This window comes from Squalius cephalus, assembly GCF_949319135.1.
Source record: "Squalius cephalus genome assembly, chromosome: 8".
NCBI classification, from domain to species: domain Eukaryota; kingdom Metazoa; phylum Chordata; class Actinopteri; order Cypriniformes; family Leuciscidae; genus Squalius; species Squalius cephalus.
The window spans coordinates 46,867,692-46,894,925 of NC_137129.1; the positions used below are offsets into that span (position 1 = coordinate 46,867,692).

General features: G+C 37.8%; 1 protein-coding gene across 1 annotated transcript; it reads right to left on the minus strand.

The window, feature by feature from the left end:
- Positions 1-2,355: 2,355 nt before the first annotated feature.
- LOC307163359 (uncharacterized protein) lies at positions 2,356-26,940 on the minus strand (the record flags this gene model as incomplete). Its single annotated transcript, XM_079879389.1, has 8 exons — positions 2,356-2,473; positions 2,655-2,953; positions 4,890-4,992; positions 15,643-15,947; positions 19,714-19,816; positions 20,120-20,156; positions 26,525-26,685; positions 26,806-26,940. 8 exons carry the CDS (start codon positions 26,938-26,940, stop codon positions 2,384-2,386), a joined length of 1,233 nt encoding a protein of 410 aa, XP_079735515.1. The 3' UTR covers positions 2,356-2,383.
- Positions 26,941-27,234: the final 294 nt, after the last annotated feature.

Here is a 27,234-nt window from a genome sequence, read left to right on the forward strand (position 1 = left end):
ACATGTTTATGATTAGAAGAACATTAGAACACAATCTAAAAAAAAAGCTTTTTAAAGCAGAAGTTAAAATCACAAAATTAAAAATAAATAATTACAAAAGCAGAGTATACATTTTAACTGGTAAGATGAATCTGAGCTTAGTAATTGACAGTATATTAGCCTACATTTGATTTACCCCATTACAATAGTCACTTTACAGTTATTGCTATCATAAAAATATACACACAGGTTTAAAATTCTAAATAAGGCACATCTAATGTCCAAATAACAAATATTTTAGTATATATATATATATATATATATAATGTACTTTATTATGTCTTTCAATTCAAACACATTTAACACAATTATACAAATTGACAGTTCCTTTAAAGACGACATATTTTCCCCCAATAAATATTCCTTATTTTTCCTTCAACTCTTTTTCTTTTGTGATAATACCCACCAACACATAGCCTAAAAACACACATGATTAGGCAAGGCAAGGCAAGTTTATTTATATAGCACATTTCATACACAATTAGAACAATAACCAAAAAATACATAGACACTTTAAGGGGGAAAAGACAAAAAACAATAAATAAATAGTAATACAAATTTAACATTAACATATTTATATCAAACTCTTATAATGACACATAATTCCTAATAGTTATTCAAGTAATATTATTTGAATATCAAATATTCAATATTAAATAAGTAAATAAATAAAATAACAAATAACTAGACATAAAAGGGAGGGAGGGTTATATAAAAATGTAGTTAATGTAGGCTAATATATATTCCTTTATTTTATGGAATATTCTTTGATTTTAGAGTTGCACATATCTTTTCAAAATGTATACATTTGCTCTTAATTTAATGTTATCCTCTCCATAATGTACTTTAGAAACTAAATCTACTCATTTAAAACTGGGGATTCTTGCTTTCTCCAAAAAAATATTGCATTAAAAGCTGTAATTCTCAGCATTCTAAATAAGTATACATCATCTTTATTAAGTAGCATAGGTCCTATACCCAAAACTATATTTTGTATCTTTATATATTTAGTTTCTTAAAAAAAATCTTCCCTGAATTATAGGCTACTTCACTGAAGTACTTCTGTTCGCTAGAAGTTCAGTGCAACTTATCCAACATCCTAAAGATAAATTATTATAATTAGAAGATATTTCTAGTGTTATAAAATATCGCATATTAATTTTCCAAGCAAAATGTATATTTTAGTCAGAATTATTGCGCTCCTATTTGGCGCGCATGCGCGCAGCAGCGCTCGTTCAAGATGAAGATTAGCAGCAAAATGGATACATTTGCATGACTTTCGAACATTTACAGATGGAGAATATAACTGTAAAATGTAAGTTTTGCACTGAGGGGGAAAAAAACATGTTACAAACGCATAAAACAGCACAAAATATACGCTGTTTGATGGTGGATCGATTTGATCCACGATCGACCTCTAGGGCTGCTTAAGAAACGCGTGCACACGCAATTATCTAGACTAGATAAACCTGGATCAAATTAGTGAGATTGCGTGAGCTTCAATTACCTTTTATGGAACCACTTTAGCCCCAACTCATTTCTTAGGCTCATTCAAGTCCGGTTTTGGAGTTTAATCCCCGCTTTTCTAAGCGTCTTTTATGGAACAGCCCCCTGATCTAATTTCATGGCTCTTTTGCCACAACAAATGTGCTTTACAAACACACAATTATAGCAGCCAGAGAACATTTTATATTACTAAAAGGTCAAGGGTCAAGAGTCCAACTAAAGCAAACGCTAACCACCATCATGGTGACTTTAAAATACAACTATTGATTTCATTAAAACAGAAATTAAATAAAGTCAGTCTGGTCAGTAATAAGTGAAGCTGGTAATGCTGTTTGTGGAGTTGTTTAATCCTCCTCTTCACAGATTTAATGTGCTGCCATGCATGTCACATTTTTTCACATCATCTGTCTGACGTTGGAGCTTGATGCCAAACAAACGTTGGGTTTAGATGTCAACCTGACTTTCATTTTCAACCAAAATATGACGTCTGACTGACGTTGGATTAGTTGGAGTCCAACGTCTTCCTGACATCAAACTGACGTACTGTGCCTGCTAGGAAAGTGTCCAGTAAAGCATAATGATATGCGGGGTCTCACACACAGAGCCTAGGGGCCCGACCACCTTAATCCGCCCCTGCCTGTGGCCTAGACTTATAAAACTGTGTGTGTGTTAAATTGTTTAATATTATTTATTTATTGTACATTAGTCCTTGTATTATTGTACTTTTAGTCCTTCATTTCCCACTGTTCATTGTGTCTGCTTCTCGTTGTCTTGTAAATTTTGAAACAGTAAAATGAATAAAAGCAAGGATACCAGTGCTGTGAGGTGTTTATTCAGATCAAACAGAATTCATCATACATTTCAAAAGCCACATACAGATCACGGCTATAATTACAATGAAAATGACCATGCACACTCCAAATTTCACCTAGAAGAATAAACAGAAAGTATTTATTGTGAAAACTTCTGTGACCTTTATCCTAATTTTAAATTAATTTAAATCATTTTTGTCATAATATAGTGTGTAATCCTGTGATTTTCACATGTGAGACATTAATGAGTATCCTACAACATGATTCTGTATGTGAGGTCGTGTCGATCTACTGTACCTGCTCGGATTGTGGCGTTCCGTATCTCAACTCCGTAACAAAGTGCTCACAGTTGTTTGTAAATGCACCATATGGAATTATCTTATCCACACGGCTCTTTGCTTCTTTCAGAATATCTTCAATGGGACGAGGCTCACGCTGATCATCCAGAAGATTGTTGATACGGTATTTATCTCCGTCATGCGCAACCTCAAGTTTCTCTCTCTTCACTTTTGCCTCTTTTGATATTAATGAACGCACATTGCTGGAATTCCCACTGCTGGAACTCCCACAGCAGGACCCAGCATCGGCATCGCCGGCTACAGAGAAAGAGATGGAAAATTAAAAGCAATCATGACTCATGAGACTTGAATGGAATAAATGTTTAAGACTCAGTAAAAGTTCAGCTCAGTTGAGCATGTGCACGGTCACTTCCTGGTGTTCAATAAGCCAGCTTGGGCATTTCCTGTAATGGTCACCAGCTGGAGTGCCTTTGAGAGCCACCAGAGGGCACTCCACATAAGACTATTATCACTCACAAACTACATTTCCCATAACTCACTGCCTGGACTCATCATCACTTATCACTGATTGCATTCACCTGTACCTCATTCACTGATTGCATTCACCTGTGTCTCATCATCCTGTTAGTCTCAGTCTATTTATACCATGTTCATTCATTCACTCACTGCAAAGTCTTGTTTAAAGGAGAACTCCGGTCAATTTTAACATTGAGCTCATTTTTTTGTACATTTGGAGTGCTGTCAATACAGAGAACAACGACAAAAATCGGTGTTGCCTACACCGAGTTATTCTATTTTTAAAATTTGCACCCTGTTGACTTCAATAGGGCAAGTAGTAAGCCTGCTTTTTAGCCTCTTAACATCCTTTAAGTGTCATTACAAGTGCACAGAAAATGTGAGTGATTCCTTCCGAGTGAACACGGGTGGATCTGACTGCAGTAGATGTTAGAGATATTAATAAAAACGAAGTTAATTCAGCCAGCGCTCATACCTTTGTTTACATCCTGTTTTCGGTGGAAGGCCATAGTAATCGATTGTCGAGTTCACGCGCATAGGTTTAGTTACCAATGATCACGCGCGTGAACTCGACAATCGATTACTATGGCGTTCCACCGAAAACAGGATGTAAACAAAGGTATGAGCGCTGGCTGAATTAACTTCGTTTTTATTAATATCTCTAACATCTACTGCAGTCAGATCCACCCGTGTTCACTCGGAAGGAATCACTCACATTTTCTGTGCACTTGTAATGACACTTAAAGGATGTTAAGAGGCTAAAAAGCAGGCTTACTACTTGCCCTATTGAAGTCAACAGGGTGCAAATTTTAAAAATAGAATAACTCGGTGTAGGCAACACCGTTTTTTGTCGTTGTTCTCTGTATTGACAGCACTCCAAATGTACAAAAAAATGAGCTCAATGTTAAAATTGACCGGAGTTCTCCTTTAAGTGTTACACTGCAATTCTGAGCTGTTTCTTGTCTTTTGGTTTATTTGGATTTCTTGCCCTGTTCCCTGGATTACTCTTTTGCCTCTGGTCCCTGCCTGTTTTGTTTGTTTCTTTGTTGGTTTGTTTGGACTGCCTACCTGTGTTTTGACCTTTTGCCTGTACACTGGATTACACCTCTGGATTACCCACAATAAAGCTGCGTTTGGATCTAAACCTTTGTGTCTCGGAGCCAGTTCATAACATTTCCTGTTAGCTGTCATTCTGGACTCGCTGTAAATCCACACTAAACCATCAATGGTTGATCTTTTAATGTTGTGTTTATATTGTAATGCAGTTAGCACACGTACGTTATTTGCCAATAAACCAGATTTTTTTTTTTTTTTCCCAGGACTTCAAATGTTGTTTTTAATGTGATGATCAAAACTTTATTTCCTCGTCCATCTGAGATGAGTGCATATTTAACTGCAGTGTGTTGATGAGAAACTGATGGTCGAACAGAACTTTGCTGAGGAGGAACACTGAGGAACGTGTCTTTTTATGTTGTCTTGTGTTTAAATAACTAAATTAATGCTAGGCCTGAATATATTTAAGTGACTATATTCTGATTATGAACTAAGTATTACACTAGTGATGCTGTTAAAGCTACAGACACACACCAGAGGTTTTCCAGCGGCTCATATTATTGCAGAAGCTCTTAAGATCGTTCCCGGCATACGGTCAAACGGCAAACATGTAACGGCAGTGTGTAAAGCATGTAAAGCGTGTAAAGCATGTAAAAACACTCACAGGCTGAGCCCAGGTGAATCACATCTCCATTGCCGACATACACAGCCCAGTGGTTAAATATTCTAGGTCTGAGGAATTCAATGAGGTCTCCAATCTTCAGAACCTTATCATATAGGAGAGACATCAGTCAGTCAGGCGTAATATTTAAAAAAGATACAGAGACATTTAAATCTGTCATAATATAATATCATACTGTTTATCTAGAATAACACAATACCATTGAACTTGTGAATAGATAAAACAATAAGAAAGTGTTAAGTTAGCCTAAAAGCAGCTTCTGTACACATGACATGAGCTCGTTTCAGAGGTTTATAAGTATTTAGCTTTCTGTTCCCTCAGAGAACAGGGTTCATACACATTTTAACCAATACTTTTCCATGACTTTTCGGCACATTTCCATGACTCTGTATTCCTGAAAATGTCAGTCGACATTATAAGAATAAAAATATGTGTTAAAGTTTACCTTCAGAGGTTTAACAATAAAATGGATGAGAATTAATGTGCTTCAATACAAAATAAACATTTATTTAAACACACACAAAGTGCGAGATCTTTGAAGGACACAGGATAAAATACATGTAACAGTGTCCTGAAAAAACACAGCTACTGCTAATTAACAACTAACTGGGCAGTAGTGGAGACTGAACAGTGAATCCACAACTAAGAGTTTAATCTTTTTTAACCCCACTTAAGTTTACAACGCATATGGAGGACATAACCTTCCCTTTTTAAACACACACACACACACACACTTTTTCATTTCTGCAAGCTTTTCATCAATTTGCTTGTCAATGTTGAACAGAGCAGCTCTTTTTTCCTTTGCTGTCCGACAGAAACTGTTTGATTTGGAAATGAACGTTAGACTACTTGTTTTTCCTGCTTTCTCTGACAATTCATCAGCAGATTGTTCGAGGGCAAACACATGGTGGCCCTCTTCTTTTTCAGACCTTGGAGTTCGTCACTAAGCTCCTTCCGCTTTAAGTCTACAACATATCCTGTTTGACACTCTTTTGTTCATCAAGGTAGCCATGATATCTTTGCCTGGCTCCTCCTGCTGACAGAAGCAGCTCTTTTGTGATGGCTCCATTAGATACGCCTGCAACAGACCTGACATGGTCAACAATGAGCCTTTGAGCTACCAAAGACAATTCCTTCTGATTCTCCACAATTAGCTCTTTATTTATTGAGAATCCTCTCTCTACACTTCCCTGTCCATGAGACAGGACAAGTACAACCTTCACTACATCCCACAGTCTGGAGAAAGAGGGGTTGGTCCCCATTGCCTCATACAGCAGTGTGTCCACACGCTCTGCTTTGGGGTCAAAATCCCTGAATTTAGTCTGCAAGTTAGCCCAATCCCAAAACTCCCAGAACTCTCTCATCACATCATCACATACAGTGTTGTTTAAATGTTTAGCCTCCACAATACTGCGTAGTACTATCATCATTTGCCTAACACACTGTTCCTTAGATTTGGCCATGTGTCTCGGGTCAAAGCATTGTAAGCATCTTACTAAGCTGTGTTTCACAGGAGCCTTTGTCAGCAGCTTGTCAAGAAGAGTCATCAGTCCACTGTCCAATCCTATCCTATAGTCCCTATAGGGACTGCTTATCTGAAACCTTTTTAGTGGACCTACTTTAGTGTAGAGTCTGCAGTGAACCCAAGGTCAATTTGAGAAGCATCTTTGTGCAGGTTCTTCTGTATATGGGTCATTGATGAATAAGGTTTTTAAAAGTGCAAAAAAATATAATGGAGATATAACTATATTTGAAACCATTTTTTAGTTTTCCTAGGTGTTAACAATAAGATTTTGTGGTTTGGACAATCAATTAACACTGTTTTTGTCATTTTTTACAAGATGGACAAAATTTGTCACCAAAAAAGTCATTCGGTTTAACCATGAATATATCTACAATTATTAATTTTCAGATAATTATTCATGAAAAAAAATGATTTGACATTGATGTTGAGATAGTATATAGTGTGTACCACAGAAGAAATATTAAATAAAATTATCACTGATCTCATAAATGTAATCATTTTATTGGACTACTCTAAACACTCCAACATATTCAAGTAAAACATTGCACAGGGAAAGGAGAAAAGGGGAAATGTAAAAAAAAAAAAAAAAAAATCCTAATCCTTATATTTGTATTATTGTAGTTCCTTTAGTTATTAAAAACAATATTATTCCATTTAAATATTTACTATATCAGTTTTACCGAATGACCAAGGCCGGTTATACCGAATGACCATGTCTGCTGCCCTTGACATTATGAATATTTAAGATAATAAACAGACACAAATAGCTTCAAAAGCACATTTTATTGTTAATGAAATCGGCTATTAATGTAAAAAAAATACTTCAAACATTAAAAATTTTGATAGTTTTATCAAGGGTAGTTTAAAGCCACACTAAGTAGAAATTGTGTTTTTGTCAAACAGCGACCCCTAGAGTCGCTGTGGAATACTTGCACTGTCGTAAATATATTATAGTATAACGTGTGTGTCCTGGGCACTGACGTCAAACTGCATCCGGGCAGAGTGGGGAGGCTGTGCGTGGGGTTAGCTACACCCAGCTAACACCTATAAAATGTGCACAAGAAGCCGTGAATACCTACTCTGTAACTGGCGAGTACATGGTCGGCGCCATAAAACCGAGCAGATCCCTCTTAAGGGGTTTAGGGTGTCTAAGGCACTGGCAGCAGGGTGCCGGTTGGTGTGAGCAGCGAGGAACCCACTAGTTTGAGTCAATGGTGCAAACACAAGATGGTATGCGGATGAACCACAACTATGGTCAACGGATGGCGTCAACAGCAAGTAAGATGCTACTGCGGGGCAGCCTCCTCACCAACCTTGTTTGTTGCACGTCTGTGCACCACGTGGTAATCGGCGTGGAGGTCCAGAGAGGCAGTCTGGTGGGGGCACGACGCCAACTGCCTTTTTCACTGTGCAAGGCGTCTTGACTGGAGGCGTATGTGGAAGCCCTGTGGCGATGAGGGGAACGCAACATCAGTAGGCTGAAGTAGCTGGGAGCTGATAGCGGAAACCTTGCACACAGGCGGCTCATAGCTGATGGTCGCAGCATCGCTGAATCCTGAGTGCCAGTGGGCTGAGGCAGCACTGTGAGTGTCTGGGCAGCCCTTTTTAGGGAAAGCACTGCCTACCCCAGAAGGGGAAGCCCCTAGAAAAGGTGGGGTAAAAAAAGCGTGCTCAGAATATATCCTGGCTGGTTTACCGCTACCAGCGGGACTTCACCTCAGCGGTCGAAACAGGAAAAGTAAAAAGTTGATTGTTGCGTCATGGAATATCCGCACTATGCTAGACGGAGTTTCCAGACCTGAGCGGAGAACAGCTCAGATTGCAAAAGAACTACAACGATATAGAGTGAACATTGCTGCCCTTCAAGAGACCAGGGTTGAGGGTCAGGGTCAGGTGCAAGAGGAAAACTACACCTTCTTCTGGGTTGGGAAGACAGAGGGAAGGAGAGACGCTGGTGTGGCTTTTGCTATCGACAACAAGATCAAGCTGACAACTCTGCCAACATTCGTCTCTGAGAGGATGATGGTTATATGTGTACCAATTGATAACAACAGGCATCTGACCATTGTCAATGTGTATGCCCCAACCATGACCTACCCAGATGAGGAAAAGGAGGCATTCTACCAGGAGCTGACAACGATTGTAAGCAGAGTCCCCCCACAACACAAGCTGTTAATTGTGGGTGATTTTAATGCAAGGGTGGGAAGTGACTGTGAAACCTATGCTGGAATCATTGGAAAGTTTGGCAAAGGTAAAAAGAACACCAACGGAGACCTCCTGCTTAACTTCTGTGCTCAACAAGAGCTCTGTCTCACGAACACCTTCTTCAGTCAGCCAGATAAGAACTTCTTCACATGGAAACACCCACGCTCTGGACACTACCATCTGTTAGACTACATTGTTACCCGTAGGAGCGGGCTTCATGAGATCATGTGCACCAAGGTCATGCGTGGGGCGGAGTGTTCTACTGACCATTACCTTGTGAGGTGTCAGATTAGGCACAAGATAACCGCGCCAAGGAGAAAAACTAATGGCACAACCCCTAAAAAACTTGACCTTGGAAAGCTTGCAAATGAAGAGCACTGCAGAAGACTGGCTGAAACTGTGTCATCTGCAGTAAATGGTGCAAAAGTCAAAACAGTAGAATCAGAGGACATTGAAGAAAAATGGCAGGCACTGAAGAAGGCAGTCTATTCTGCAGCAGAAATGACCTTAGGTCACCCACAGCGTAGGACTCCTGACTGGTTTCAGGAACATGATGAGGAGATCCAGAAGCTGCTGGATGAAAAACACCTCCTGCATAAGCGACATCTGCAGGAAAACTCTAATGGGAGTAGGGCTGATTTTGCTGAGATCAAGGCCAAAGTACAGAGAGAGGTGAGGCGAATAAAGAACGACTGGTGGCGTAGGCAGGCAGAAAAACTGCAAAGCATGGCTGACAACCATGATTATCATGGATTGTTTACAGGGCTAAAGGCCATCTATGGTCCAAGGAGCAATGCAGTGGTACCTGTCAAGTCAGCAGATGGAGGAAAACTCTACACTGAACTATATGAGATTCAGAGTAGATGGAAAGAGCATTTCTATAATCTGCTAAACCAGCAAGGATCCGCTGAACCAGATGCCTGTAAATGGCTAAAGGGACACCAGAGTCGTGATGACCTCTGCTATGAGATCACTATGGAAGAGCTTGAGAAAGCCCTAAAGGCCACAGCAAGCCACAGAGCACCAGGGGCCTCATGTATAAAACTTTGCGTAGATTTCATCCTTAAAGTGTGCGTACGCACATAAGGCAGAATTTGCGTACGCACAAAAGTTTTCAGATTTATAAAACCGTCCGTACGACAGAACCTGCGCAGAATTCACTTTATAAATCCCAGTCAGCGGAAGATTGTGCGCACATGCGTCTCCTCCCCGAAATAACCATATATGGAGCTTACAACGCCTAGTTTTACTATGCAGATCCTCATCTACATATCATTTGCATATGATTATTCATCCACGTGATAACGTTTAACGGTACAAGACACATTACATTAATAAAATGTATTGTATTTGCCTATCCTTGTCTTGTTTTTGAATACATAAATCAAATAGTGTAAAATTTAATCTTATCCACTGGCCGAATAGTATTTTTAATTGATTTATATTTTTAATGGAAACAGATAGGCCTTGGGCATTATTTGCACGAAACTATTTTCTCAGACAATCTGGTATCATGATAAGCAATTATCTCTGTGGTTAAAACATTAAAGCACGCTACAGGAAAACGTGTTCAAAAACATCGCATCCACAACAAACATTTCTATTGATTGAATTTGAATATAAAAAATGTTGTAACTTCTCAGTAATGATTTCATGTTTAAGTGTTCTCCATTAATTTGAATGGCATATTTAATCTAAATGTTTATATCATAAGTAAAACATAGTTTATATCAGAAGTATTTTATTTATTTAAGCTGTTATTTGCGTCAGTTTCACTAAACGGCCCAACGCGCTCGCTGGCGCGGACATTTAAGAAGGAATGGATATTTGCTTCAAGTGACAGGTTGGTGAGCGAAATTATATTTGTATTATCTTGTATTTCTTTAGATTTTCTGTCTAAAAGTGATCTTCTGCAAGACACCAGTGCAGAGCTATAATGAAATAGAGTCTAAATTTGATTAAAATCAATGAATCCATCAAACTCCATCATAATCATATCATAATGATAATTCAGGTTGATGCAATTTGATTTATTGGGTGATGTAATAGGATAATTTAAAAGTTTTTCATTTTAAATAGTTATTGCTATTTGGGCCAGTTGGTGTCGCAAAAACACATACTCTTCTAAAAGAGTGCGTACGCACGGTCAAGAGCATCCTTACGGTGCGCACTTATTTACGCCAAGTTTATTTTTTATAAATCCCGATATGTGCGTGGAAAATTGCGTACGCATATTTCTATGTCCATTTTGTGCGTACGCAACGTTTATACATCAGGCCCCAGGTCTAGATGGAATCCCCTCAGAGGTGCTCAAGAAAGGAGGAAGAGTACTCAGATAGGAGCTCCTGAAACTTTTTAACAGCTGCATTGTCCATGAGTGTGTACCTCAGGACTTCAAGGATGCACTGATTGTCACAATCTACAAGAGAAAGGGAGACCGAGCAGACTGTGGAAACTACAGAGGCATTTACTTGTTAGCCATTACAGGCAAAGTTCTGGCTAAAATCATACTCAGTCGGCTCAAAAGCATTGCCGAGCAAGTCTTACCAGAGAGTCAATGCGGCTTTAGGTCAGGGAGATCTACCACTGATATGATTTTTACTCTACGGCAGCTACAGGAGAAAGCAATGGAGCAACATCAGTCTCTCTTTGTGGTGTTCGTAGATTTCTCAAAGGCATTCGACACGGTCGATCGAGAAACTCTTTGGAAAGTCTTACCGATCTATGGATGCCCCGAGAAGCTTGTTAACATCATCAAGCAGTTTCACACAGGGATGAAAGGACAAGTCTTCATTGGTGGGGAACCCAGTGAAGCCTTCGAAGTTAACCATGGTGTGAAACAGGGATGCGTGCTTGCACCCACGCTTTTCTCGCTATATCTCACAGCTGTGCTAGATTCAATGGGCCTTGATCTGCACAAGGGGATCTTTATTCGCACTAGAACAGACGGCAAGTTTTTCAACTTAGCCCGACTTAGAGCAACCACCAAGACCAGAGAACTATGCATCCGGGAGCTGCTCTATGCAGATGATTCTGCTCTCGTGGCTAACAACACTGAAGACATGCAACATATAGTAGACCGGCTTTCGTGGGCAGCAGATTTGTTTGGACTGAACATTAACATCTCTAAGATCGAACTTTTGTACCAACCACCACCAGTGTACTCCAACAATATGAGAGAGCCACAGCCAGTGACGGTGCATGGAGTGCCCCTGAAATCTGTCAAGGCCTTCACATATCTGGGCAGTACAGTGACCTACACAAACTCCTCAGATCTAGAAGTCGAGAGGAGAATTCAGTCTGCTACCAAGGCTTTTGGCTCTCTCGAGAAACGCCTCTGGAGCTGTCACGACATCTCGTACAGCACAAAAGTGAAAGTCTACAATGCTGCTGTACTTCCATGTCTGCTCTATGCCACCGAGTGTTTAACGCTCTACAGCAGGCATATCAAAATACTTACACGAGTTCAGCTACGTCATCTACGTGCCATCTTACACATTAGATGGCAGGATCGAATCCCAGATGTAGAGGTAATCCAACGAGCTGGCTCTGTCAGTGTTGAAGCCCTTATTACATCATCACAACTGGACATGTGCGCCGGATGAGTGACAGCCGACTGCCCAAAGCAGTTTTTTACGCAGAGCTAAAAGAGGGCAAAAGAAGCCGTGGTGGTCAAAAACTGCGTTTCAAAGATGAGAACCCACATGAGAGCTTGCCTACAATAGCCTCCAATCCAGACAGTCATCGTCGATACACGACGGACTGCCGATGATGATGATAGTATAACGTTTTTACATGATTGCAGCTAAATCACAAGTAAATAGTCTATAGTCTAGGCCTACTGTATAATTTAATTTGTGTTGTTTTTATTGTAATGTAAACATTACAAAATGCCAGATAACATCAATAAAGTTAAATGTACGGCGCATTATTTCATAACATTGGCCGTTATGATGTCATTAGACATGATTATTGCAATTTATCATAATAGTTTGCAAATTGTGCTCGTTTACACTATTAACAACCTCTACATTAGGCTTATTTATGTCCTGATTATGTGAGATATTGAAAACTTTCTCATGATAATCGCAGGAATCAACATCAACAGCGTCGTCTGATATTATCCCTCAGGACTACGTGATAAATACACCTCACAACACCTGAGTTCAGCTGGCAAACTAATTTGTGAGGCATAGCTATCTGATTTATCAAAACGATTCCATTTACACCTGGTCACATAAATGTATTTTTTTGCGAAACGGATTTAAATCCGATCTTCAATTCTCACGCTAATGCAGATTTAATGGAGTGCACGTCACCGAAAGCAACAGATATGAGCTGCATTTGATTGATCATCAGCTAAAATTTCAAAATCAAAGTCCGCAATAAGAGAGAGCAGCAACAGCCCTGGTAAGATCACTTCGTTTACTTTTAATGATGATGTTTGTGTGTTAAGCGTCTGCGACTTACTTTCACTTTGATTTGCGATAGTTTGCACGTTGGCTTGATGCAGTTGCTCATCTGCGGTGAAGCGTGTTCCAGGAGTGTCGTCATATCTGGATATAACATATAGCCTATAACACGCTTTTTTTTTTCTTTTTTTTTTTAGCATTTTTGGGAGGAGTACAATTTACATATGTGGTTTCAACAACCAGATGCATTTACACTTGTCCAGTTTCGTCTGGAATGCGTCTCAGATCTCCTCCTGAAGTGGTTTGAGGGATCGGATTCAAATCCGTCTCGAATGCGTTTCGGAGGGCATTTACACCTGGTCTTTTCAAATCGGATAGCTATCCGATCTGAGAAAACGCATGAAGTGGCCAGGTGTAAACAGCCCCATGACAAAAACATACGCACGAAAGCCGGAAAACAAACGCTGGTTGGCCTCTCACGTCCACATTTGAGGAAGTGGTGGGGGAAGTGACGTATGCCGTAAAGCAGTCGAATTTTGTAGTTCTTTTTGTGCTCGGGTTACTACCCGAACCCCGAAGTTACGCAGTGCCAGTAAAAGTGATACAGACCCCGTCAGGCTATGGCAGACGTGTCATTCAACCTATTGTAAGTCGATGTACCATCACAAGGGTTTTGGAAATATATTATGAAGGTTGAAAAGTTACATAGTGTTGCTTTAATGTTTTAAGGGTAGTTGATAGTTTTATCTATAGGGTATTCAGCGTGGTTGCTAGATTGTTGCTATGCAGTTGCTAAAGTATTTGGGGTGGTTGCTAGGATGTTGCTATGTGGTTTCTAATGTACTCTGGGTGGTTGCTAGGGTACTCTGCTTGTTTGCTAAGAAGTGGTTTGGCCGCGGTCAGTGATGCTACTCCAAAGGCTGCTTGCCAGTATGAAATAAACCAACCCCAATGCCTCTATGACATTCGGATTTGAAGATATCCCTCTCTGTTTGGGTCGCTAGGGTGTGGCTTAATAGCTTCATGATGATCTTGAAAGACTGATTGATTGCCTGAGTAAAATGAGCCCACCCCCTTGTCTCTATGACACTGTGCTGCAAAATCATGTTCAATACAAAATCCCTATGCAATTTACCATAGGATAAACATGCACAATCCAGGTTTTTTGGGCATTCCCTTCACCATAATATGTCTATGGGGTACTTTCAGGCACCTATATTATTGAATATAATAATATAAATAATAAAAACACTTCTTTCGGCGAGCATCTGTTCTTTTTTTAACAGGATCAGCATTGATCCTTGCCCAGAAGTGAGCGGCTTTTTCCTTATTTGATAAAGGCATCTGCAAAGGTAAAATTTAGTCAAAATTATATAATAATATACTTTGCACATTTTCTATTAATAAAATGTTGTATTTATTTATTCCAGATATGTACAAATATGACCAACATACATTGCTGTCATTCGATACAACCAGTAAGTCATTTCACGAGTTCACACTTACATATAATTTGAAGGGGTAAAGTTTAATGCGTATTTGGCGTGCTGTCCGGCGGGAGGGCTCCGAGCTCGGAGTTCGGCCCGAACCCAGAGTACTCCCCCCGTATGTAAGTGTTTAGGACTAGAAGTGTGGAGAAGGGGTGGTGGAGGGATGCTGCAAAACTGTCAATGGAATGAGGTGAGACTGCTGAGTATATATACACCTCTTACCATTGATTGCTGAGTGCTCTCCACCTGTGTTAATTATCTGAATGTGCTCCTCCCGAACCTTGTTAATAAAACATCATTTGTTATAACCAAAATTTTGGTTTAACCGAATGACTCTTTTGGTTATAACGAATGACAAAATCTTCACTCAATGCTAACAGGCTGATATCTAGCTGCCTAGCTTGTTAGTTAGCTAGCTAGCTACCAAAAGGACTATCAAACATTTTATATTTAGTAAAAGTTTTTAAAATATTACAACATTATCCATGTTTTATAGCAGTTGTACCGAATGACCTGATATTTGGGGACATGTGTATGAGCAAGTGAAAACATGAATTTTTCTAATAGTTAAGAGAGAGTTAGTTACTTTGCTTCACAACCATGCGGTCCTTTGCAGGTGTCTGAATGATCACATCCTGTCACATAATATTGACCTCATGATTTGAACCAAAATAGAGCCCTTTATATTGGTTACACCGAATGACATCAATGAAAATCATTTTTCCGGACATTCTTTCTCATAACAAAGCAACGACTTCTACACATGATTTTAATACCATTTTTCACTATGTTGATATATAATGTTATAAAATCATGCCAGAATAAAAAAAAATATTAATTTATTCAATTTTAAGATATTTTAATCACAAATGAAATTGCTGTATTGGCCTTCGGACAGTTAAACCGAATGACCTTTTGACACTTCAAAATCTTTAAAATACCTTTATATGTATTAAAATATAATTAAAACCTTTTGGATTCAGTAAAAGAGTTCAAGTTGTACTACCTTACATACTTTGGATGTTATATATTTGTTTTTTTATTATTATTAAGGCCTTTGGACAAAAAAATGACCCGTCAGGTCATTGACCCATATACTGTACCTGATCAGATTCTGACGTTCTGTATCTCAACTCCAGAACAAAGTGCTCACAGTTGTGTGAAGGCAGATTGAGTGGACGTATCTTTCCCACAAGGCTCTTTGCTTCTTTCAGAATATCTTCAATGGGACGAGGCTCACGCTGATCATCCAGAAGATTGTTGATACGGTATTCATCTCGGCCAACCACATCCTTAAGTTTCTCTCTCTTCACTTTTGCCTTTGATGTTTCTGAACCCGCACAGCAGGGTCTCCCACAGAAGAACCCCAACAGAAATTTGGCAAGCCAGAGAAAGCCGGACAAGTCGGCTACAGAGAAAGAAATGGAAAATTAAAAGCAATCATGACTCATGAGACTGGAATGGAATAAATGTTTCAGATTCAGTAAAAGTTCAGCTCAGTTGAGCATGTGCACGGTTACTGTAACTGTTAGCTGTCATTCTGGACTCGCTGTAACTCCACACATAACCATCAATGGTTGATCTTTTAATGTTGTATTTATATTGTAATGCAGTTAGCACACGTCCGTTATTTGCCAATAAACCAGATTTATTGATTGCAATAAAAACGAAGCTAATGGGAACGCTGGAATAAGAAACACGTCTGTAATTGAATACGCACATGCAACGCTTTTCCAGGACTTCAAATTATGTTTTTTTTTAATGTGATGACCAAAACATTATTTCCTCGTCCATCTGAGATCGTCCACATTTGTGTAAAACCGAACGTTTCAAGATGTAGGAAGTCCAACATTTAATAGAAACACTTTTATTTACAAATAAAAAGACAGTAATTCCCACTCTGACCAGCAGGAGAGGAGCATTTACTGGCTCATATTAGCCGTTTCCAGTCATATTTTCACACTCAGATATTACCCTCATATTTAGTGATTGAGTGACACAGAAAGCGAGCACGGCTCCGTCGCTCTATAATCACTGAAGCTGTCAGTCAAGCTCATGATTTCAGCACACTTGTGAAACTCACATTCTGTTCAGTGTAGGATTGAGTGCGAAACAAACACAAATGAATCTTCCAGGTGATTTGTTCAAACGTAACTCCACACAGAACTAAACATTCCAAGCCCCCATCACCCATCCCGGCTCCAGCCAGTCTACCTAAGAACTTTTATGAGCCTAGCTAAAGGAAGAACTTGTCAATGTGAGATAGCTTGGAAAATAATGATTGGTTCAGAGATGGCACAACTCCGTGCTCTGTCAAGATACCAGCAGATGTTGCTGGACTCCACAACATTCCAGACCCCCTCCTCCTTAAGGACCTCTGAAGGACCAAACCAGAGTTCTCTTCTCTTCAAACCAGAAAACCTTTTTTCCACAACAATACATAAAATCATCCAGAACAGTTTTCGATGGACTTATAATCAAACATCATGCAACTACATAATCCTGTGTTGTTTCTACCACGTACAGTACCAGTCAAAAGTTTGGAAACATTACTATTTTTAATGTTTTTGAAAGAAGTCTCTTATGCTCATCAAGCCTGCAGTAAAAAAAAAAAAAAAAAAAAAAAAAAAAAAAAAAAAAACAGTAATATTATGAAATATTATTACAATTTAAAATAATGGTTCTCTTTTTTAATATACTTTAAAATGTAATTTATTTTTGTGATGCAAAGCTGAATTTTCATCAGCAAGTACTCCAGTCTTTGGTGTCTTATGATCCTTCAGAAATCATTCTAATATGATGATTTGATACTCAGTTATTATCAATGAAGGAAACAGTTGTGCTGTTTAATATATATTTTTGGAATACTTTTTTCAGGATTCATTGATGAGTAAAACGTTAACAGCATTTATTCATAAAAACAGCATTTATTCAAAATAAAAACATTTCTAACAATATAAATCGTTACCATCACCTTTTATCAATTTAACGCATCCTCGTTGAATTAAAGTACTAATTTCTTATTAAAAAAAATAGTTATTGTTCCCAAACCTTTGAACGGTAGTGTATATTGTTACAAAAGATTTCTATTCTAAATAAATACAGTTCTTTTTAACTTTTTATTCATCAATTAATCCTGAAAAAAGTATCTCAGGTTATACAAAAAATATTAAGCAGCACAACTGTTTCCAACACGATCATAAATCAGCATATTAGAATGATTTCTGAAGGATCATAAGACACCAAAGACTGGAGTACTTGCTGATGAAAATTCAGCTTTACATCACAAAAATAAATTACATTTTAAAGTATATTAAAAAAGAGAGCCATTATTTTAAATTGTAATAATATTTCATAATATTACTGTTTTTTTTTTTTTTTTTTTTGTTTTTTTTAACTGCAGGCTTGATGAGCATAAGAGACTTCTTTCAAAAACATTAAAAATAGTAATGTTTCCAAACTTTTGACTGGTACTGTATATGCATGTTTAATAAGATTATATCCCATGTAAGTCATTTAATGGTTATAACTGTTAGATGTTTGAATGGAAGTGTGTTGTGTTTCATATCAGTATGATCGTATGCTCGTGATTCAAAAGATGGCTTGATTGAAATCTGTGTAAAATGTTTCGTATTCTTATAATAGTAATGATATCTAAACTGTGGCCTCTGTACTCTCTATTAGAGCTTAGAGTAAGGAGATCCCAGATAACGCATGATTTACGATGAGACAAATAAAGCCAGTGTCTAATTGGTCCGATCTCTTCAGGAGGTGGGACAAACTTTTGAGTTTAAAATCTTAGACCCGAAACAAAGCTGGCTCTCTATCGCTCTCTATCTCTGTGTTCTCTCTTAAGAAACTCTCTGCTATCACTCTCAAGAGGGAGCAGAACCAAAAATGCAGCGGGAGATGAAGATCTACACCAGACCAGTAACCATGTAGAAGCGCAGACGAAATAACCCACATTAAGATCAGAAGAACATGGGTTAACAGCTTCATTCAAGTCATCTAACTACTCTCGTCTCAATTTTCTTTCTTTTCTAAGTTTTCCTTTCTTTTCCGTTGTGAGTCTCGGTTCTAAGTTAAGTTTTGCGGCAAAGTTTCGTTCCACGATTCGACAAAGCCAGCTTCAGGCAAAGACTTTCGATCCAGCCGCCAGCACACCACGTGATTGGCCGCCCCAGACCCAGGCACGAGGAGACCAGCCAGCGAACAAACTCGGGAAACCCCTTTGACGCCGACCAAAGGAATTCCCAAAAAGGAACGCAAAACGAGCAAGTAACCTCCAGACTCTTAAGCTGAACTGGTGTATTGATATATATTAATAACCTGTTTAAGAAACGATAGAAGGGTTAAATTAATGATTGATGGTTCGTTCAGGTCATGTCTTACAAGTGCATATAGAAACTTGGGATTTCATCATCTCACTCTTAAACTCACTCTTAAAACTTAATCTTTCCTTACTCTCTTTCTTTCTGCAACGCATATGAATGTGTGTGCGTGTGTTTGTGTTAGATATTAGTTTTATGTGTCAGAATAATCAATAAAGCCTTGTTTGTATTTTAAAGAGAAGTGTTACTTGTGTTATGTGCTTACGAATTTAATGTCTTGAACTTCGATCTAAGTTACCTTGCTAACTATAGTGTTTCACTATAGTTCGGATATTTATATCCGTTGCAGAGCTGATAGTTACAGCCAGTTCAAATGAACCGCGAACGAGTCATTTGCTCGGTTGTAATAAGTGACTCTTTCGAATTCCCTATAAATTAATTCATTCCTTTGAGCTAAATTGACGAATCACTACAAATTACAAATATCTTACATCAGTGATTAACTAAAGTGCATATTTAACTGCAGTGTGTTGATGAGAAACTGATGGTCGAACAGATCTTTGCTGAGGAGGAACACTGAGGAACATGTCTTTATGTTGTCTTGTGTTTAAATAACTAAATTAATGCTAGGCCTGAATATATTTAAGTGTCTATATTCTGATTATGAACTAAGTATTACACTAGTGATGCTGTTAAAGCTACACACACACCAGAGGATTTCCAGTGGCTCATATTATTGCAGAAGTTCTTAAGATCGTTCCCGGTGTAACCGAATGAATGAGATGAGTGTATGGTCATATGGACAATAGCATGTAAAGTGTGTAAAGTGTGTAAAACACTCACAGGCTGGGCCCAGGTGAATCACATCTCCATTGCCGACATACACAGCCCAGTGGTGATTTCCATACGGTCCGTAGATTTCAATGAGGTCTCCAAACTTCAGTTTCTTATCATACAATTCAACAATAAGAAAGTGTTAAGTTAGCCTAAAAGCATCTTCTGTACACATGACATAAGCTCGTTTCAGAGGTTTATAAGTATTTAGCTTTCTGTTTCCTTAGAGAACAACTTGTGTAGTTTTTAAACTCTTTCAAGCTCTGTTACCGTAGTAAAGCTGCTTTCCAACAACCCTTGATCAATGAGCAAACAGTCTTTTATTTCAGAAACATCAGCCCAGAAAAGATCTATAAGCTGAGTGATGCTGTCTTTCACTCTCTCCATACGATTGAGTTCATTACAAGATACTTACCCTTTCCATGGCGAACTCCTTCTGCTCTTCTTTAATCCTGTTAGAAACACATGAAGCTTTTAGACACACAGGGGCAGGTCCTTAAATCATGAATAGTCAGAACTTTCCTTGCTGTCTCTTGCAAAGTACTAGAAAACACAGCCAATCTTTGGGTCAGTCCAGCTAAACGAAGCGAGCGAAACACAGACGCTCCAAGTGTGGAAATGCCCTGAATGTCTTTTATTCTCATATACATTTATTTGTGCACTGTGTTAAATCACTGTATATCCTCAGAACATTAGCATCAACTGTTGTTTAGTGGGTTTATGCAGAAATAGGCATTTATAATAGGCATTTATTCTTCTAGTAAGTAGTAAACTCAGAGTACTCGTGTCTCTGCACTGTCACTGTTAGAACACACTCTTTCTCTGATCATCTCTGGCAGTAAATGCCCGTCACAGGAGTGTTAATGTGTGTGTTTCTCACGGGTTTCTGTTTGCTCACACCCTGATTCTCCTTAACACATTTAACTGATGATGATGAAGATGATGATGATGATGATGATGAAGAAGATGATGATGACGATGATGATGTACAGAATCTGTGCTGAGAGTCAGATTTTTGTAATTGTAATGGGGTCTTGTAATTTTCATTAAAAAAATTAAGGTGATAATTAAAAATCTTGTGTATATTTTATTAAGAAGATTGTGGTTCAGTGTTGTATAGAAAATAAGAACATTTCACTAATAAAACCAAAAGATTCATTTTCCTATTTTTTTTTAGGGAAACAAACACAGTTTTGTGTGGAGGACGAGAAATGACTTAAGTATAAATAAATAAATAAATAAATAAATAAATAAATGCAGAATTAAATAAATAAATAAATAAATGTTGAAATAAATAAGTAAATAAATGCAGAAATACATAAATGAATAAATAAATGATTAAATTCTGAAATAAATAAATGCAGATATGCATAAATGAATGAATACATAAATAATTTTGTCAAAAGTATAATTTTCAATTTTTTGTACCATTTGTTTTATATTATACTTTTGTCTTCATTGGTTTATGTATTTCTACATTTATGTATTTCTACATTTATTTATTTTTACATCTATTTCTGCATTTCTACATGTATGTATTTATGTGTACGTATGTTAATAAGGTAGGCGGTCCTAACCTCTCCCACTGCAGGATTGGTTCAACAGGATCGGTATCGTTACGGCTGTGCTACTGCGGATACTGTGTGTAAGCTTTCACTTCAAAGAAATTCTCAGAGCTCAAGAAAATGGTTAACTATCAATTTTGTTATCCTGGGATTTATGAAATAAATAAATAAATGCTGAAATGATTAAAATGATAAATAATTGTAATATTCACCTGTGGAGCACTCTGCGGGAATTATGAAATGTTGAGTTGTGACACACTTTATGGGTTTTTGATTTATGTATTGGCTAAGATGGGTTACATAAAATCAAGAAATATTCCACTCTAAAAGTGATGAATAAACAGTGAGATTTTAACATGTGCTTATATATAATAATCTGTATCTGAAGACGTCTAAAACATGTATGCCGTTATCCCTGCGTGTGAAAGGGTTGATCCAGAGATTCTAAGACTTTGATTTATGTTAAATAAGATAAAGCTTTTGTTCATTGTGTTGAATAAGAATGAGATTGGGGGATCAAGTTAAATAGAAATTGATTTGAACAAGCACATAACAGACATATCACAGTGATTTTAGTTTCTAGTAAAAGACAGAAGGAATTCTTTACCATTTTATTATTATTTTATTAATAGACTGAAGTCTGTTCAGTGAGACGCCAGCAGAGAGAAGAGTTAGTGGGTGATCGACTCTTCTGCACGGAGAGAGACTGATTCAGGAACATTTCACTTCAGACTTTTCCTAAGGACAGTTTTGCCAGGCGTTATGAGGCATGTTGCTTTGTTCATCAATAACTGCTATAATAACAGTTTGTTTCTGTGTTGTGCTAGCAGAATATTTAATCATACAATATACTTAAGTCAACTTAAGTAAAAAGATTTTTTATAAAAAAGCATATTTCACTAAAAAAATTAAATACATTGTGTCATAGACTAAATAATTTAGGGGATTGTACATGATTTATTCAGGTAGATTGCATGAAAGAAATCGAGCCTTAACTACTCAAAAATAGCATGTGCAATATTGTTACCATATTTTTTTATAGTAAGTAGCACATGGCATTTTTGATACTTATTTGTCATTGTCAGTGATATTCGTTAAGTTATAAAGGTAGCAGATCGCTTTTAAGACCCGCATACAACTTTCCTGTTCTCCTTTGCTCTCTTTTATATCAAGCTTTTCATTTCATTTTCTCACTCTCTGTGTTTCCCTGACCTTGTTCTTGTTTCCTCTCAGATTGAAGAATTTAGTTTCAGGGTTTCATTCAGTTCAGTTTGTTAGGAACATCCAAATATCAACCAATGAATCAGTTTCCTAAATGACCAGAAATTAAATTCACTATCACAATTGAATATAAATTCACAATCTATATGTCTAATAAAGGTTTATATATAAATTTTTTATTTGATAATTGATGTCAGATATTTACAACTGTAATGGTATCCTTTAAACTTCTCCTTTTGTGGCCCGTAAAAGAAAGAAGGGCATAAGGCATTAGAGAAACACAGGGGTGAGAAAATTATGACTTTAATTTTAGGGTGAACTATCTCATTAATTTTACTATCCCTCCTCATTTTAGTGAATTGGTTCATTATATAGTTCATGTACAGGAACAATTCACTGATTCGTTAAAGCCCATGTTGCAGGTTTTTTTCTTTTTTCAAAATTAATATAACCTTGTATGAAAATACCATATGAAAAGTAAATGCAGGATTAAAAATTGTTTTGCAAGACATAAGGGCACAAATTTAATAGAAAACGTGACCGTTTCCTTGACCGTGCTGAAAAAGCGCTTTTTTTCACCATCGCGTCATTTGACGTCACATGAGGGAGTCGTTTGGCTCTGCGTTCGCGCTCAGTGCAGAGTAGGTTGGTGTTCAGTTGGAGCGGTCATGATTCAGTGTGTTTTCGGTGCTTATTGTATTTCAATTAATCATCGTCGTGGTAAATGATTGTGAATTATGGCCTGTCAGGACACCGAGTCCACAGGTTTCCGAATAAGAAAAAGGACGGTGCAATCTTCCGTGCCTGTGTGCGTTTTGTGCCGGGTAAGAGACGGGACTTCACTTCTGCTTCTGCTTTGAAAAACGCGGTAGTGTGTAGCGTTCACTATAGACCGAATGATTATAATCCCGGCGATATGTGCACACTGTCCCAGCTCCTTCATCGGGTCGCCCGGTGACGGTCCGCCGTCAGCATGTGGTTCGGCCGCCAGCGGGAAACATGACGCTCACGGATCCGTCAGAGTCAGAGATCACTTATTGTAGGCTACATCTGTTTTACAAAATGTGCCTTGTCTTAATTTAATTCATTAACATATCCTACATAAACTTGTAATGTAATGCATTTATGTGTTTAGTGATGCAGCCGACACTTATTATTATTATTATAAATATATTATGTTCTATAATTCATTTTCAATCTGTACAAACCGACTTTAATGTTTGTGTTGGCTGTTTCTACATATAAAGTTTTTATACAGTAAGACAGTTGTGATTGTGATCATTTTCTTTATTCATCGTCACCAAATGGGTCAATTCAAAGCCTTTATAAAGTCCCTCTTCCTCTGGAAACTGTCTCCTAATGGCTGACACACACAACACATGCAGGTATGGGTCTAAGTACTAGCTTTGCTATTGCCTGATACATGATGATAATAATCTGTACAGTATTGTGATCTGAGCATAGTGTTATACATATCGTCGGCTAACGTGAATATATCTATAAGCTAACACTGTTCTCTCGCCCTGTTCTCCTCACACCACAACTCACCGTTGTTCTGTCTAACCCTGGCCTGTCCTGCTCACTTGGCTTCATATCAGGCTCATAATTATATGATATCATCATATATCAATTATATGAATTATATATACAGGGTTTCTGCAGGGTTTGATAGTCAAATTTAAGACTTTTTAAGACCTTTTTATGACCATTATGATTGAAATTTATGACCTACGCGAATTACTAAAAATTCATTAAAATTCCTTTCAAAAGTTTTTTTTTTTTAATTGACTTTCATTGAAAGTAATAAGATGTATTATTTAAATGCCTAAAGACAGCTCCAACGCCTTCTTACCCAGTGTGCAATATGCTTGATACTGGTTATTTGCAACAGGCTTGAGCCAACTAGGCTACTAAACACACCATCTTTGAGCCATGGCTCGTTAAATGTACACTTTCCCATTGTGATAGACCGGGAGATTTCAGTTAGGGCTGGGCAATATGGCCAAAAACAATCATCACGATAATTGTTTTATATTAGTCAATATCGATAATTATCACGATAAATGTCAAATCTTTATTTCTTTCAAGTTTAAAGGCAGACTGTTGCTTCTAAGTGAAAGTTGTAGAAACCAGAGCGTTAATTGTGGTTTTAAACTAACTTTACTCTTTATTGTCAGAAAATATAATGACAAACACTTGCTAAAACAGGTGAACATTTCACAAATCTGAGGTCTAGGACATTCAAACATTTGTCATTTGTCCTTAACAAAATAAATATCTTTATTGATATTTACTTGGAAAATAATTACTTAGTTTCTGCATGTGCTAATAGGGGTCAAGTCTTGAAACAGGTTTGTGTTGCCTAACTTTGATGGCACGTATCTTCAGGAAATGTATGAAAAACAGTAGCCTAAATACATTATTAAATACTGTAAATATTCCATGAGTCCTTTAATACATTATCAGCACTAATAATATAATAAAATTCAATATGTATGTCCCACATGGTGCAGTTAATATTACTAGGCTAACGTTACAGTAAATCCATGGTAAATGATGGGAGATTGTAGACGGAAAAGCCTTCTGGCTGTATCGTTGTGCAGAGATTCTCCTGTTGGTCAGCGCTGTTTCATCTGCCTTTAAACTGGTTTAAATCACGGAGACAGTGTGTTCTTCGCTGAACTCAAGCACTTCTCACTGGATCTTGTGACCGAGACCGATCAGAGTAAACGCATCAGCTCTATTGAGCTCGCGCTGCGCTGCCGTTTGGACTTTGAGCCGAGCGGGTAAATGGTCCGTGTGGCGCGCGTTTCAAATGAGCGTTCCGCTTTTGTCGCATTTAACCTGTGCATTTAACATTATGCCGCCAGCGCATTTTCAGGGGGAAAAGGCAATGGTAGAACCAACGAATGAACGAGCATATCAATTTAAGACGTGGCTAAATGAAATTTATGACCTTGTATGGAAAATCCGGACGTTTTTATGACTTTTTATGGCCTAAAATTCTTATTATTAAATTTAAGACGTTTTATGACTTTTTATGACTCCGCGGAAACCCTGTATATATATCATACGAGTAAACATTTAAGCTACAATTCCCCCAGCTTTCTGAGCTGTCATTGACCGCTCTCCCTCACGTTACGTCACTTCCGGTTCGGCGGTTTTCAAATGCGGAAGTAAAAATTTCTCACAAAAACGACTCCAGAAGCCTAAATAGCGTTTTATAAGTATATGTTTATATTTAAATCTAGTTCCTACATTATTTTTCTATACATTGGCTTACTGGGTACTCTAACCTGCAACATGGGCTTTATGCTGTTTTCCAGTATTTATTGTAAATTTATGGGCAATTTAATACTGTCAACCTAGTAAGATCTTTATTACTAGAGTAAAACTAATCATAATTTTATTATTTAATTATTGATATAGAGGAAGACTTTCCCTTTAAATGGCTACTTTTTGTTGAAAAAAGCATGTTTAATACTTTTATAGAGCGTTGTGAGTTTAACTGGGTCAGGACGTTCATAAATGGATCAGGTTTGTTTGGATCGGGTTTTCAAGCGGTGAAACACTTCAGCAATAGAACAACTGTTAGTTATTTCAGTATCATTTCAAAATGTCTTCGTTCAGCCCTTCACATGTGCTCTGATCTTCCTCTTTCACATTTACATTCTGCTTTTGTTTTACCTCTAATATGATATAATCACTTCATCCTGCTCAGATGAACCCCAGTTTCCTGTTCTCTTTAACCGCAGAGCAAAGCTTCACTTCTGCTTCAGATTACACTGAACACTCAGTGAAAAAAATGTTTTATGACAAACGAAAACTCCACGTGTTTCCATGTCTGTGTTTCCCGCCACTGATCAGTCATGGACACTAATCACGTTCATCACAGCTGCTCATCCTTCAGTTAATCGCCACTGTGTGTATAAGTCCCTGCCTGTGTTCTGTCTAGTGTCCCGGTATCATTCTCTCCTGTATTTCTGAGTTGTTTGAAAAAAAAAAAAATTCTGATCAGGATCTGAATCTCTTACCTGCAGACGATGGCTTCAGGGTGGATCTGTGTCTGTTCACTTTCACTTTCTGCTGCGACTTTATTCAAATGTGAGAGGAAGGAAGTGACACAGAGACCTACGACAGTGGAAACAGGAAAACACACACGGTCTATGCCTTTATAAGGTAAACCGCTTGACATCTGCACACAGAAACAAACATGATCAACATGCGCACTATCAGCCCTCATCTAATTACATCGGCACCAGTTCCCTAAAAACGGCACTTCCCTTCACTCAGGGTCAATACTCTCTCTCAACACTTGCCTGAAGTATCCTGTCATCCGGCTCTGTTCCCGTTCACCATCTGCTAGTGATGGAGAGATGAAGCTTTGTGAAGCACTGGGGCTTTCCCCCTTCGACTCGAAGCTTTTCCACACGCTGCACACTAACGACATCTAGTGGTCAAAAGGTGGAAAAGCTGCATTTCTGTCCCAGAAGACCAATACATTTTTTTAATTGTTTCATTTAATAAATCATTTTGTGCTCTGTAAACCACAAAGAAATACAATTAATCCTCCTAATTCATCTGTTAGTGTTGATGTAGTTCTTATACAAATATGAACAAACAACTGTATGAATTAATTTATGAATAAAAAAATAAAAAAATGGAACTAATTCACTTGTACAGAAACAGTTCTTATGAATCTGCTTTGATCAACAAATGCAGCTAAACTTTAGTCTCAGTCCTC